Below are 12,158 nucleotides of genomic sequence, written 5' to 3'. Positions count from 1 at the left end.
ATGAAGAAGGTAGGAGATTTGAACGCAGACCCGGCCCACAATGATGGAGATGATGGATTGGATTCTCCAATGGAAAGCCCCTCTGTGTTAGCCAAAGGGTAAAAGGTTATGATTAGCCCACCAAGCTCATCTCCGAAGAAACCTGCTTTAAAGTCTCGTTCAATCCATAAATTGTTGAGATCAGCTCAGACTCGGAGCCGACTGTGGGCGATTTTGATTTGAACCTCACCCCAATTGTAGAAGAAGTGGAGATTGAAAGTGTGATCAAAGAGAAGGGAAAAAGAGAAAGAAGAGTTCCGCTAGAGAAAAAGGCAAGGAAGTTAAATTGGGATTATCAGATGATGATAGCATTGATTCGTCGAAGGAAGAGGTAGGTAGGATGAGCAGAGTCAAGAGAAGCTCGAAGGGAAAGCAATCAACTGAAGGCAGAAGCTGGAAATTCCAACTACCAAGGGGAAGCTGATGTTTTTGTGGGTGTGTTAGAGGCTTAGTGGCTGGCCCAAAAGAGCCACAAGGGAATAAATGAGGATTTGGAGTTGGAATTGCAGGGGTTTAGGCAACAAAGAGTCCTATGCAATTCCGTTTATAAGTAGTATGTGTAAGAATTTTAGAGTCGATGTAGTATTTATCTCAGAAACTAAATGTAGCGGTAGTAGTCTAGTATCTGTGTTCTCTAAGCTTGGTTTTAAGCACTGTTTTGGGGTGGATGCTTCGATAGAAGCTGCGGGGGGGCTGTTCTTAAGTTGGTCTTGTAATTTAGAAGTCTTAAGTTCACCATCCAATGCTATTAGTTGTAAAGCATGGGATGTTTTTAATAATGATATATATGTCTCTTTTGTGTATGGTTCGCCATATTTAGAGCATAGACAAGTTGTGTGGGAAGAATTGGGAACTTTCCTTAACTCATTTGAGGGGAGGCACTTATTAATTGGTGATTTCAATCAAGTCGAATGGATTTCGCAGAAGCAAGGAGGGAGTACACAAATTAGGGGGGCTACTCTGTTTACGAATTGGAGAATTGAACATGGTTTGTTAGATGTTCCTCACAAAGGTGTAAATTTCACGTGGACTAACAATAGGCTGGGAGGTGAAAATGTAATGGAAAGATTGGATAGGGCATATTGCAATTTGGATTACAAAGATGCATTCCCGGAGGCCGTAATCTGGAATTTCCCAATCCTGCTCTCTGATCATAGTCTAATCCTACTGGACTCAAGCCCATTAAAACGGGAAAGAAAAAATACTCCTATTAAGATTGAAGCGTGGGCCTTGTGTTTTGATGAAGTGAAGCAAATCATAGCTGATGCTTGGGAGGTTGATGTCCCTGGGTCAAGAATGTACTCTCTATTGAAGAAATTGAAAATTGTTCGTAGTGTGGTGAAGAAGTGGTCGTTGGACTACAGGGACAAGCACAGAATAAATTGGGAAGAGTTACATGAGGAACTGGGGGAGGCCCAACTAGGGGCTATGTCAGAGGCAAATATAAGCCAGGAGAGGGAGCTAAGGAGGGAGTTGATGAGGGAAGTGGAGGTTAAGAACGAATTTTGGAGGCAGCGTGTGAAAGGGAAGTGGGAATTATTGGGAGACAGATCAACCTCATTCTTCTATAGATCAGTCAAGGGAAGAAAAATGAGGAATGAAATAAGAGCAATCCAAGTGGGTGAGAATGAATGGTGTGTGGAGTCGAGCTCTATCAAAAAAGAATTCGTTAAGCACTTTAAGACAATTTATTGTCCAAGTGTGTAGAGCAATCAGGAGCATGGAATAGGGGATGAGGAGTTGTGTGCTGAGTGGATGCAACATATGCCAGTCTTGACGGAGGATCATCTAAATTTGCTGAATAAGGAGTTTACTAGGGAGGAGATTAAAAAAGCTCTTTTTGATATGAAGCCGATGAAAGCGCCAGGGCCGGACGGTTGTCCTCCAGTAGCATTACAACGGTGCTGGAGCATCATGGGTGAAGATATCTACTCAGTAGTAGCTAGCTTCTTCAATGGTGGGTTCATTCTTAAGGAGTGGAACAGAACTCTCTTGTGTCTAATTCCTAAGGAGGAAAATGCTAATAAAGTGGATATGTTTAGACCGATTGGCCTTTGCAACACCATATACAAAGTGGTGTCGAAATTCCTGGTGAATAGGTTAAAACCTATCTTGCAGGAGGTAATCGGGGAGTTCTAGAATGCTTTTGTCCCAGGGAGATTGATGACGGACAGTGCTTGATGGGGCATGAGCTAATTCAGTATATCAAGGGGAAGAGAAGAAAAGATGGACAGTTTGGAGGAGTAATGAAGGTGGATCTCAACAAAGCCTACGATAGAGTCAGATGTGATTTCATCATTAAAATTCTGCGGCATATGGCTTTTCCCGAGAAGTGGATACAATGGGTAGGTCAGTGTATATCTACAGTCTCATACGCGGTGATTGTAAAAGGAGAGCAATCAGAGTGGTTTGTTCCTGAGGTAGGGTTGCGCCAGGGGGACCCCCTTTCCCCTTACCTGTTCATTCTGTGTATGGAGGTGTTTTCGCGTAGGCTGGTCTGGCTTCAGAATCAGGGAAGGATAGAAGGGATTAAGGCTTCGAGGAGTTCCCCGATGGTATCCCATTTATTTTTTGCAGATGATGCCTTACTGTTCTTTAAACCTAGCCTCAGGGTATGTAAGGAATTGCGCCAAGCTCTAGACGAGTTTTGCAAAATATCGGGGGAGTTGATAAGTGCGAAGAAATCTTTTGTGCTTTTCAGTCCAAACACTCTTTCAACCTTTGTCAGATTGCTGAGAAAACCCCTAGGGATGATGAGTAAGTCTTCTTTCGGGAAATATCTAGGTTGCCCAATGGATGTGGACGGCCGATCCTTATCTCAATTCAACTTCTTAGTGGAGAAGATTGCAAATAAGGTGCTTTCATGGAAGGTTGCATCCCTCTCTCAGGCTGGGAAACTAATTCTGATAAACTCCATCCTGGTGGCAATGACCTCTCACATTTTGTCCTTGTTCCTCCCGCCTAGGAAGATATTGGGTAAAATTAGTTCCATTTGTGTGAAATTTTTTTGGGCAAACTCAAGAGACAAAAAGCCGATCTATTGGAAGAAAAGGGAGTTCCTAGAAAAGCCACGTGAAGCAGGAGGCCTTGGACTAAAGAAAATTCATCAACTCAACCAGGCAATGATGCTAAAACAGGCATGGAGAATCCATAATAACATGAGTACTTTGATGAGCAAGCTGATTATTGGGAAGTATGGTAATTCTCCAATTGAAGAAGGCGTTGAAGGCAGAATAGCTAGAAGGTGCTCATGGGCGTTTAGGGGCATGGGGAAGATGGCCAAAGACATGAAGGGGGGGTTTTGGTACAGGATTGGGAATGGAAGAAGAACTAGAATAGAAGAAGAAAGGTGGACGGTGGCTGGAAGGGTGAGATTTAAACAGGGAGTGGGGGAGGAGGATAGAATTAAGTACAAGACGGTGAGTGGCCTGATGGATATGGAGGGAGGGTGGAGGGCTAGGGAGATCTGGAGGCTCTTTGATGTGGATGATGTAAAGAAAATTTTGAGTACCCACCCAAGTGGTCAGGACCGGGATAAGGTCATGTGGGGGGAAACAAAAAGTGGGCTGTACACAACAAAATCAGGATACTCATGGTTATTAGATTCAGAAAAGGAGAGGAATAATGTAAAATTTTGGAGGTGTTTCAGGAAGTTGGAGGTTCCACCAACCTGGCTCCTTCTAGTTTGGAGAGTGCTTCAAAAGGCCTGCAGTAGCAAGGAAGGTCTAATTAGAAGGGGCATGAATGTTAATCCCATGTGTGTGCTGTGTAAGAGTTCCTTAGAAACGAGTGCTCATCTATTTAGAGATTGTCAGATGTCCCGACGGATTTGGCAATGTGGTCATCTAGGAGTTCATGTGAAAGAAGGAGACCCGGACTTTGAGGTATGGCTGGAGAATATGCTGAAGTACGCCTTCAATATGGATAAGACCTACCTTGATCTGGCAGGATCCATTATGGCTACCATCTGGAGCATTTGGAAGTTTAGAAATGACGTTATATTCAGAGGGACGGAGGCTGATCCAGACAGGCTCATGACGAGATGTAACGAGGAAATGGTAAAGTCAAAACGGATTCAAGAGAGCTACTTTGTAAACAAGGGGGGAGGGAAGTTCAAGGATTGGAGGATGTGTGGTACCATGATTTTTTTAGTGGACACAGATTAGTCTATAAAGGTTCCACTTAAGTGTCTGATAAGACTTATAAACAAGAATTAGAGTCGCCACCTTATTTTTATCCGAATAAGGACGGATTTAAAAATAGTCAATTTTAAGAAATAAAATTAAATAAATAAATAAAATCAACTGCTAACTCCATAAAAAAAAGGTACAGGGTTCGGGGTTTAGGTTAAGAGAATCGAACGTCTGGAACTCGTCTTCTCTTCCGTTCTAAGGAACGGGCTCTTACTATTGCGTTGTTAAAAAAAAAGTTTTAAGACATATCAACCACAAAAAATAATTAATACAAGGTAGGTTTGAGCACCAAAGTTGCACTACGTACCGATCATAGTGAGATTTTGAATTCACTCACGGATCAAAACCTTCGTAGTTCGGACAGATGCCATGTTTTAAATAACCAATTCCATTGGGTTTTTAATTTGGGTTGTTGACATAAATGTCATTTTTGTAAGTTGGATTTTAGTGATCTTTGACGGATTCACTCATAAAAGTAAAATGTACCACCTTGGTTGAGGAAAATCACCCCGATTAGTGATCACCAAAAATGTCTTTCGAATAAGACAATTCAACAAATGCGTCCCAATTGACGACTTTTAAGTGGGTCAAGGTACTTTTTGGAGCGAAACTGTAAGGGTTCACTATATAATCTCACTTTGGGTTTAAATTCACTCAAGGTTAATTTTTTGTAAGGTTTTAAGGGTTATGTGTTTAGGCTTAATGGAATTGGCCAAGTAAAACACGACACCTGTCAAGGCCTTACTTCCAAATAAAATGGAACAATAAACTATTTAATCATATCCGATTGTCAATTAATCCATCGGGTAATTATAATGGGATGTAAGCTTATTTTCATGGAGATGGATAATTGTTACAACCTTATATGACTAAATAATTAATCTTAACCTCATGTTTGGAAATGAGGCCATAACCTCATATTAACTATTATTACTTATTAAAAACAAACAATCAAAGTTATGATTCATTCTTTTTCACAAAAGGGTTTGAAATAAGAAGGTTCACAAAATTATAAAAGAAAAATAAAGTTTGTTATAACTTTTATTTCTAAAGTCTTAAAAGAAAATTAAAATCCTTAAGACATCATTTATTTCAAAAGTCATCTTATAATAAGATTAAAGATTTTAAAACAACAACATTAGTGGAAAATTTCTCATTCGTAACAGGCTATTTGTAACGGGCAAAGCTTTGCCCGTTACAATTAAGATATTCGTAACGGGCAAAATAGTGTCCGTTACGAATACTTATTTATTCGTAACGGGCAAAATAGTGCCTGTTACGAATAAAGATATTCGTAACGGGCAAAATAGTGTCCGTTACGAATGCTTATTATTCGTAACGGGCAAAATAGTGTCCGTTACGAATAATAATTATTCGTAACGGACACTATTTTGCCCGTTACGAATACTATATTACACGTAAATGACCAAACTTAGCCCAATTGATGAGAGGAGAGCCCAATACTTTGCTTTTTAGGGTTTCACTCCCTCTCTCACTCATCAATCCTTCCTCTCTCTAGCCGTCATTCACCTCTCTCTCTCCTCTCCTCTCCTCTCTCTCTCTCCTCTCCTCTGTCATTCACCTCTCTATCTCCTATCCTCTCTATCTCCTCTCCTCTTTCTTCGTCATTCTATCTTCGATTATTTTGGTGTTTTGGGCGGAGGTGTAACCGACGGTGACGGAACTCCGGTCCAAACCTGGTTAGCGTCGATTGAGCAAAGGAAGGAAGGATAGATCTGCCCGTTGGGATTCTATAGCGACGTTGAGAACAACCAAGCCCGTAGGCTCCTTCCTCTAATTTAGATCTAAGTCGTTGAACAAATTCACAGGTTTGTTTCGATTTTTTTCTCTTTTGCTTTCTTTTTGTTCTTCGATTTGATGTGCTCGTTGTTTTGATCTTCGCATTGAATTTTTTAGGATTTATAATTGGTTATTGTTCGAGAATTATTTAGGTTTTTGAGTGATTTAATAGATTTATAATGTGATTATTGATTCAGCATTTGATCTGATTTTCAGTACGTGTTGTTAGTGAATTTGTGAAATCATGCGTTCTCATCATCGGTAAGATTTGAGAATTTTTCGTCTAGGTGTTTGATTCTTAGTGTTGATTTTAGGATTTGTGATTTTGGATTGTTTATTTCAATGATCTGAAGAGGATTTTGTGGTGTAAATCTTGTAGATCTGTAAATTTATTTGAATTTTGAAAATGGTTATTTAGTTTTGTTGTTTGTGAATTTGAATTTAGCTTGGAAATGAGATGCGATTTGGTAGTTGTGACTTTAAATTGGTGAAAAACTTTCTAATTTCTGAGATCTTTAAGTAATGCGCAAATGTTCGTAGTTCCGAAGCTTAATTATGCTTGAATTATGTAATTTTATGGTGAAATCAGCTTGTTTTTTTAAAAAAAAAAATTGATTTTTTTTAAATCAACTTATTTTATGTAATTCAATTATTATTATTATTATTATTATTACTATTATTATTATTATTATTATTATTATTATTATTATTTACGGGCTGATTCAATTATGATTCAACTATTTTTTTAATTTTGATATTATTTTTTTTTCAATTATGTTAATTTTGGTTTGTTGAAATTATTGAATGTAGGTGGAGCATATAATATCTACACAAGGGAGCTTAAAGACGGGGAAAAAACTTGTTTTTATTCCAATTACGATTTTTTTGCTCTTTTTGCTATTTTATTAGTCTTACTCTTAAGAAACTTGCGACATTATATGACAAGTTGATGTATTTTTTTTTTTGAAACAAAAGTTGATGTATTTGTTTTTTTTTTTTTTTTTTTTGAGGAAAAAAGTTAGATGTATTTTTGAGTATATTAAATGTGTATTATACTTGTGAAATAAAAAGATAAAAAAAAAAATTATCTCTGTATTATATTTGTGTAAAAAAAAAATTATCTCTGATAAAATGATCCAGCATGTGCTAGCACGTGCTGGATATTTTTTTAATTGCATTAAACACTATTCGTAATGGGCAGATGTAATGCCTGTTACGAATAATGGGTTATTCGTAACGGGCAAAATAAATGCCCGTTACGAATAACGGGTTATTCGTAACGGGCATTTTATCTGCCCGTTACGAATAACGGGTTATTCGTAACGGGCACTTGAAACGCCCGTTACGAATAATTACTTATTCGTAACGGACAATGTAAATGCCCGTTACGAATAAGTAGTTATTCGTAACGGACGGTGCCCGTTACGAATAATAATGGCCATCCGTAACGGCCGCATACGTAACGGACGCTGCCCGTTACGGATGGGCCCTTTTTGCCCGTTACGGATGACCTTTTTTCCACTAGTTAGAAAAACGTGCATATTTCATTTTTTTGATAGTTTAAACTAAAAAAATCATTAAAAATCATAGAAAAACCGAAAAAATTATTGTGAGATATGGTTGGAAAGCTCTTGAAAAGTTCTATCACTTGAGCTAAAGAACTGGAACTGATTCTGGTTGTAAAGTTTTTTTCATAGGCCATCTTTGGGACGTGGTAAGTAACTCACTACTCTTGAACAACCTCTACATAAACTCTTAATTCATTAGGTCTTTAAACTCACTTTAAGAAAAAAATCATCCTTAAAAATATGCTTTAGGCAGACATATGAATGTATTAATCTTTCATATTTAAAATGCATTAGAAAGAGATGCAATGCAAAATGCAATTACCCCCCTTTTTATAACCTATCACCTCACCAATAGGCTTGGCTTTCTAATGTGGAGTAATGAAAGATTTAGGGCTAATTTAGCACCTAATATCATCATTACCCCTATTGGTAACATCACATGGAAACAAACATATTAGTTAGCATAATAATAATAATAATTAAGGAATTGAAATTAAGAAAAGATTGAAGATAATACCTTGAGCTAGATGTAGCAATTTTTTGGATAACCTCTTTGGTTTATCAAGGATGAAAAGATGATCACTCCTTAGTTAAAATTAAATTAAAGAGTCTAAGTAATTTTTTTGGAGTTTTGATATATTAAAGAAACTAAAGCAAAATGAAGCTAATGAACTTTTTTTTATTATTTTTTATTAGAGAAAATAAACTTGAAAAATAAAGCTAAACTTAAGAAATAAACTTTTTTTTTTGGGTTTTAAGTTAGAATAGGAATATTTAAGCAATTAAACTAATATTTTTAACAAAGATAATAACAACAATACTCGAAATATTTTTTTTGTTTTTTTTTTTTTAGTAGGAATTAAAGATAATAACAATACTTAAATAAAAATAGCAACTTAATTATAAGATGCTTTTTAATAAGCTAATAACTTAATAATAAAGCTAAATTAGAGAGATTTTTACTAAAACTAAGATTAGAGGAGAATTTTTAGAGAGAATTTTTAGAGAGAAGAGTTGTAAGAATTTTTTGGTGTCTTAAAACTTGAGAATTTGGGGGGGGTATTTATAGGTAAATAAAGGGGTTAATTTGTAAATAAAAAAAGTAAATAAGTTAAAAATTCAAGGATTACTTTGGTAAATATTAAGATCTTGGTAATAATGAGAATCTTGATATTAAATTCTCTTGTTTTTCATGTAACAAACTTGCTAATCTGTTTTGCAACGCTTAAACTGATAAAATAAAGAAAACCGTAATAAAATCAACTCTAATATTCACATAATAAAAAGGTTCTAAAATGCCATGGTATATATATATATATAAAATATGTATGACCAAGTCGTGTCATAACTCAAAATAATAATAATAATAATAATACTTACATGGTATATAATAAAAGAGCGTCTAAATTTAGTCACTATTATACTTACCAAGGTGTTAAAACAACAATTATAAAAAAAAAAGTTAGCTCTGAGATGTCAGCTCTAAAAGATATACAAAGACGTTAGGCTACAATACTAAAAAGGTTGGACAAAATATCTTAGAGTTAGTAAAAAAGTAAAAGAGAAATAACCCCTACCCTTATTAGATAGTACATACAAACTTACCAAAGAATATCTACTGAACATACGACAAAACCTTATACATACGAACATTTCAAATAATAACCCTTACCAAAAAAAGTGAATCATATAAAATCATAAGATTGACATGGTCAACGTGAAAATACATCATACAATACTAAGTTATACAACATAAATTTAAGGTGGTCAAGAGTAAAATATATTCCCTTAACCGAATGACATTAAAAAAAAAAGTGAACTTATCTTACTTTACTCTACTAAAACGCAAACTTATATTTACCATAGTCGTAAAAAACAAAGACAAAAGATACAAAACTAGATCAAAACAACAGGAAAACAAATAAAACTGGAGCCAAATATATGTCGGCAAAATAAAGTTTTCATAACAGAAATTACTATTTGGAATAGTGCCAAATAGTGTTTGCATAGTGTCAAATAGTGCTTGCATAGTAAAATACAATACATGACGCGTATGGAATCCTGCTATCCCAATTAGCGTCGGATAAATATTGATACAATTGATCCAAACTGAAATTTATTGGACACCACATTTACCACAGGGGATAAAAAAAAAGGTAACGTTTACTCACCATTGACAATTGCTTATCAAAATTGAAGAAGAAATACACAAACTAGATTGAGTAAACAAATATGAGAAAGAATAAGGAAAGAAAAAAAAAATAATAAACTAAACAACAAAAAGAAAAAACAAAAAAAGTAAAAGAAAGAAAAACAAAAAAACGTACATCAAGTAACCAATTTGTCAGAGAAATAAAAACTCAAAAAACATGATCCGTATATCACGCTGCATTCAATATATGATTGCTTCAATATAATTGCTAAAATACGTATTGCACCATTCATTGTACGCGTAATATTAACCATCAAAATCCTACTTACTCACATCCACATATCTATCATGTTAGATAAAATTGGTACAATTGGCCTGAATTGAAATTTATCGGATCCAAAATAGATTAAAGGAATATAAATAGATTTAAAAAAAAAAAGGTGGTATTATCTTAGTCCACAGCTCATAATGGTAAAAAATGCTCATTCAAGAAAGAGAATGTTTGTCATTTCCCTACCTTGGTCGAATATGAGTCTTTAGAGTATTGGACTTTATAGCTTAGGTAAACTGGTCATATACTAGGGTAGTGCACAAAACACAACAAAAATCACTAGATAAAAATAAAAAGCACTCTAACAGTCTAAGTGAACATATTAATATGCTAACTATACTCTAAAGGGTTAAACAATGCTTGTTTATAAGGAAAATGTCATATTCCCCTGGCGAGACAAAAAATATTGCACTTTATACTATACGATTATTATACATATACGTATAAAAATACGGTCTAAAATACTTACTTTTACTATAAAAAGAAATTACCCTTATCCAAAATCTCCACTCACCACTTAATTCTTATCTTCTTCCATCTTCCTCCTTACCCGAAAAAATCAAACAAAAACCACCATTAAACTTAACCACCATGTTTCAAGAAAATCAAGAAGATCAGCCTGTCTTTACATTTGAGGAAGACATGAGGATGATAAGGGTGCAGTGTATTTCATGTACATTGTGGGGCTAGTGGTCCTCCTAATGGCCATATTAATTTACTTGTTAATCCACAAGTAAAAACCCGAAAATTACTTCGGTGGAGCAGGGTAATAATGCATGTAATGTGAGCTTGTACTTCAATATTTTGTAATTTAGTAATTTAAAAGTACAAATTGTAACATGTATTTTGGAAATTATTAATAAAAAAATCATTATTATTACTCGTTTCCTTCGTTTTATGTAATAAAACAAACATTATTAAGTTTATAAAAATAATTAGCAAAATAATAATTATTATTTGCAAAAAAACAATAATTATAGTAAAAAAAAAATTATTAGTGATAATTAAAAAGGTAGGATCAAAATTTGGTGTCTACAGATTGCCCCACATTGATTGAGTTTAAATAAAACGATAATCAATGTTTGAGAAAAGACACAAAATTTTGATGTACGTACGTTCCTAAAAAAAGGAGGAAAATCCCAATTGATTTTCATTTAAACATTGGCTTGAGTGTAGTTGAAAAACTGGCTGAAAAATAAAGTGAAATTCTCACTCAATTGCAACACAAATGTTGGCTTGGGTGCAGTTGAAAAACTGGCTGAAACATAGAGTGCAATCCTCACTCAATTGCAACACAAATGTTGGCTTGGGTGCAGTTGAAAAACTGGCTAAAAAAAATAGAGTGAAATCCTCACTCAGTTGCAACACAAATGCTGGCTTGGGTGCAGTTGAAAAACTGGCTTAACCTTGCAGAATATCAAAACTCCAATTTTCACGAGCTTGAAGAAAAATAACAATCATTCTTGAAAAACAGTTTATGGATTTCGGATGCAAAAATAGCAGGTGGTTTGTACTGTTTTCGGAAAAGTAGACTCCTTCGGCCTTTTCTTCCTGGCCCCATTGCTAACACCAACCCTATAAAAGGATATGGTACTCATTCTTTTCTACACCAAATCAAACTTCCTTCTTCTTCTTTCAAGCTTCTTGAGTCTCATTTCTTATTTCCTCAAATTTCTAAGAAAAAAAATGAATGCCATATTTCAAGAATTAAATGAAATCAGTGGAGCTAGAAAGCTCCAACTAAAAGGGGTGGTAGAAAATATTTCTCCACCTCGCCTTTCCCCTTACACAAGTGTCTTCACCAGAAGCATCACCCCTCTCCTAGCTATTCAACCTCAGTATGATATGATTCATGCTGCTGTTGAATTTTGGGATGAAGAGCGTCATGTCTTTCGTTTTGGAGAGACGAAAATGACTCCTCTTCTAGAAGAAGTGGAGGGTTTACTAGGTCTTTATAAAGAAGGTTGTGTGATTACACCTGCTGACCCAAGGGCAACCAATGCGGCCATGAGGGATTTGCTAGGCATACCATTAAATATGAAAAGCAATTATCGCCTGCTTGACAGCTTAATCTT

General features: G+C 35.4%; 2 protein-coding genes and 1 long non-coding RNA gene across 3 annotated transcripts; all 3 read left to right on the top strand.

Annotated features, from left to right (window-relative positions):
• On the top strand, positions 1 to 2,178 carry LOC145604126 (uncharacterized). Its single transcript, XM_081660076.1, has 4 exons — positions 1 to 98; positions 185 to 370; positions 549 to 1,656; positions 1,747 to 2,178. Exons 1-4 carry the CDS (start codon positions 1 to 3, stop codon positions 2,176 to 2,178), a joined length of 1,824 nt encoding a protein of 607 aa, XP_081516202.1.
• A 41-nt stretch (positions 2,179 to 2,219) lies between these two features.
• Positions 2,220 to 4,205, top strand: LOC145604125 (uncharacterized). The gene has a single exon (XM_081660075.1). It carries the CDS (start codon positions 2,220 to 2,222, stop codon positions 4,203 to 4,205), a length of 1,986 nt encoding a protein of 661 aa, XP_081516201.1.
• A 1,553-nt stretch (positions 4,206 to 5,758) lies between these two features.
• Positions 5,759 to 7,059, top strand: LOC145606279 (uncharacterized). Its single transcript, XR_014105234.1, has 3 exons — positions 5,759 to 6,061; positions 6,249 to 6,293; positions 6,843 to 7,059. It is a non-coding gene; the product is annotated as an uncharacterized LOC145606279 (long non-coding RNA).
• The last annotated feature ends 5,099 nt before the right edge of the window (positions 7,060 to 12,158 follow it).

This window comes from Chenopodium album, chromosome 22 (genome assembly GCF_948465745.1).
Source record: "Chenopodium album chromosome 22, dcCheAlbu1.1, whole genome shotgun sequence".
NCBI classification, from domain to species: Eukaryota; Viridiplantae; Streptophyta; class Magnoliopsida; order Caryophyllales; family Amaranthaceae; genus Chenopodium; species Chenopodium album.
This window is presented reverse-complemented; position numbering and strand designations above follow the sequence as displayed.

Coding starts and splice junctions, on each gene's coding strand:
- LOC145604126 (XM_081660076.1), top strand. CDS start 1: ATGAAGAAGGTAGGAGATTTGAACGCAGACCCGGCCCACAATGATGGA. Junction 371..548: donor TTGATTCGTCGAAGGAAGAG/GTAGGTAGGATG, acceptor TTGGAATTGCAG/GGGTTTAGGCAACAAAGAGT. Junction 1,657..1,746: donor ATGAAATAAGAGCAATCCAA/GTGGGTGAGAAT, acceptor CCAAGTGTGTAG/AGCAATCAGGAGCATGGAAT.
- LOC145604125 (XM_081660075.1), top strand. CDS start 2,220: ATGGGGCATGAGCTAATTCAGTATATCAAGGGGAAGAGAAGAAAAGAT.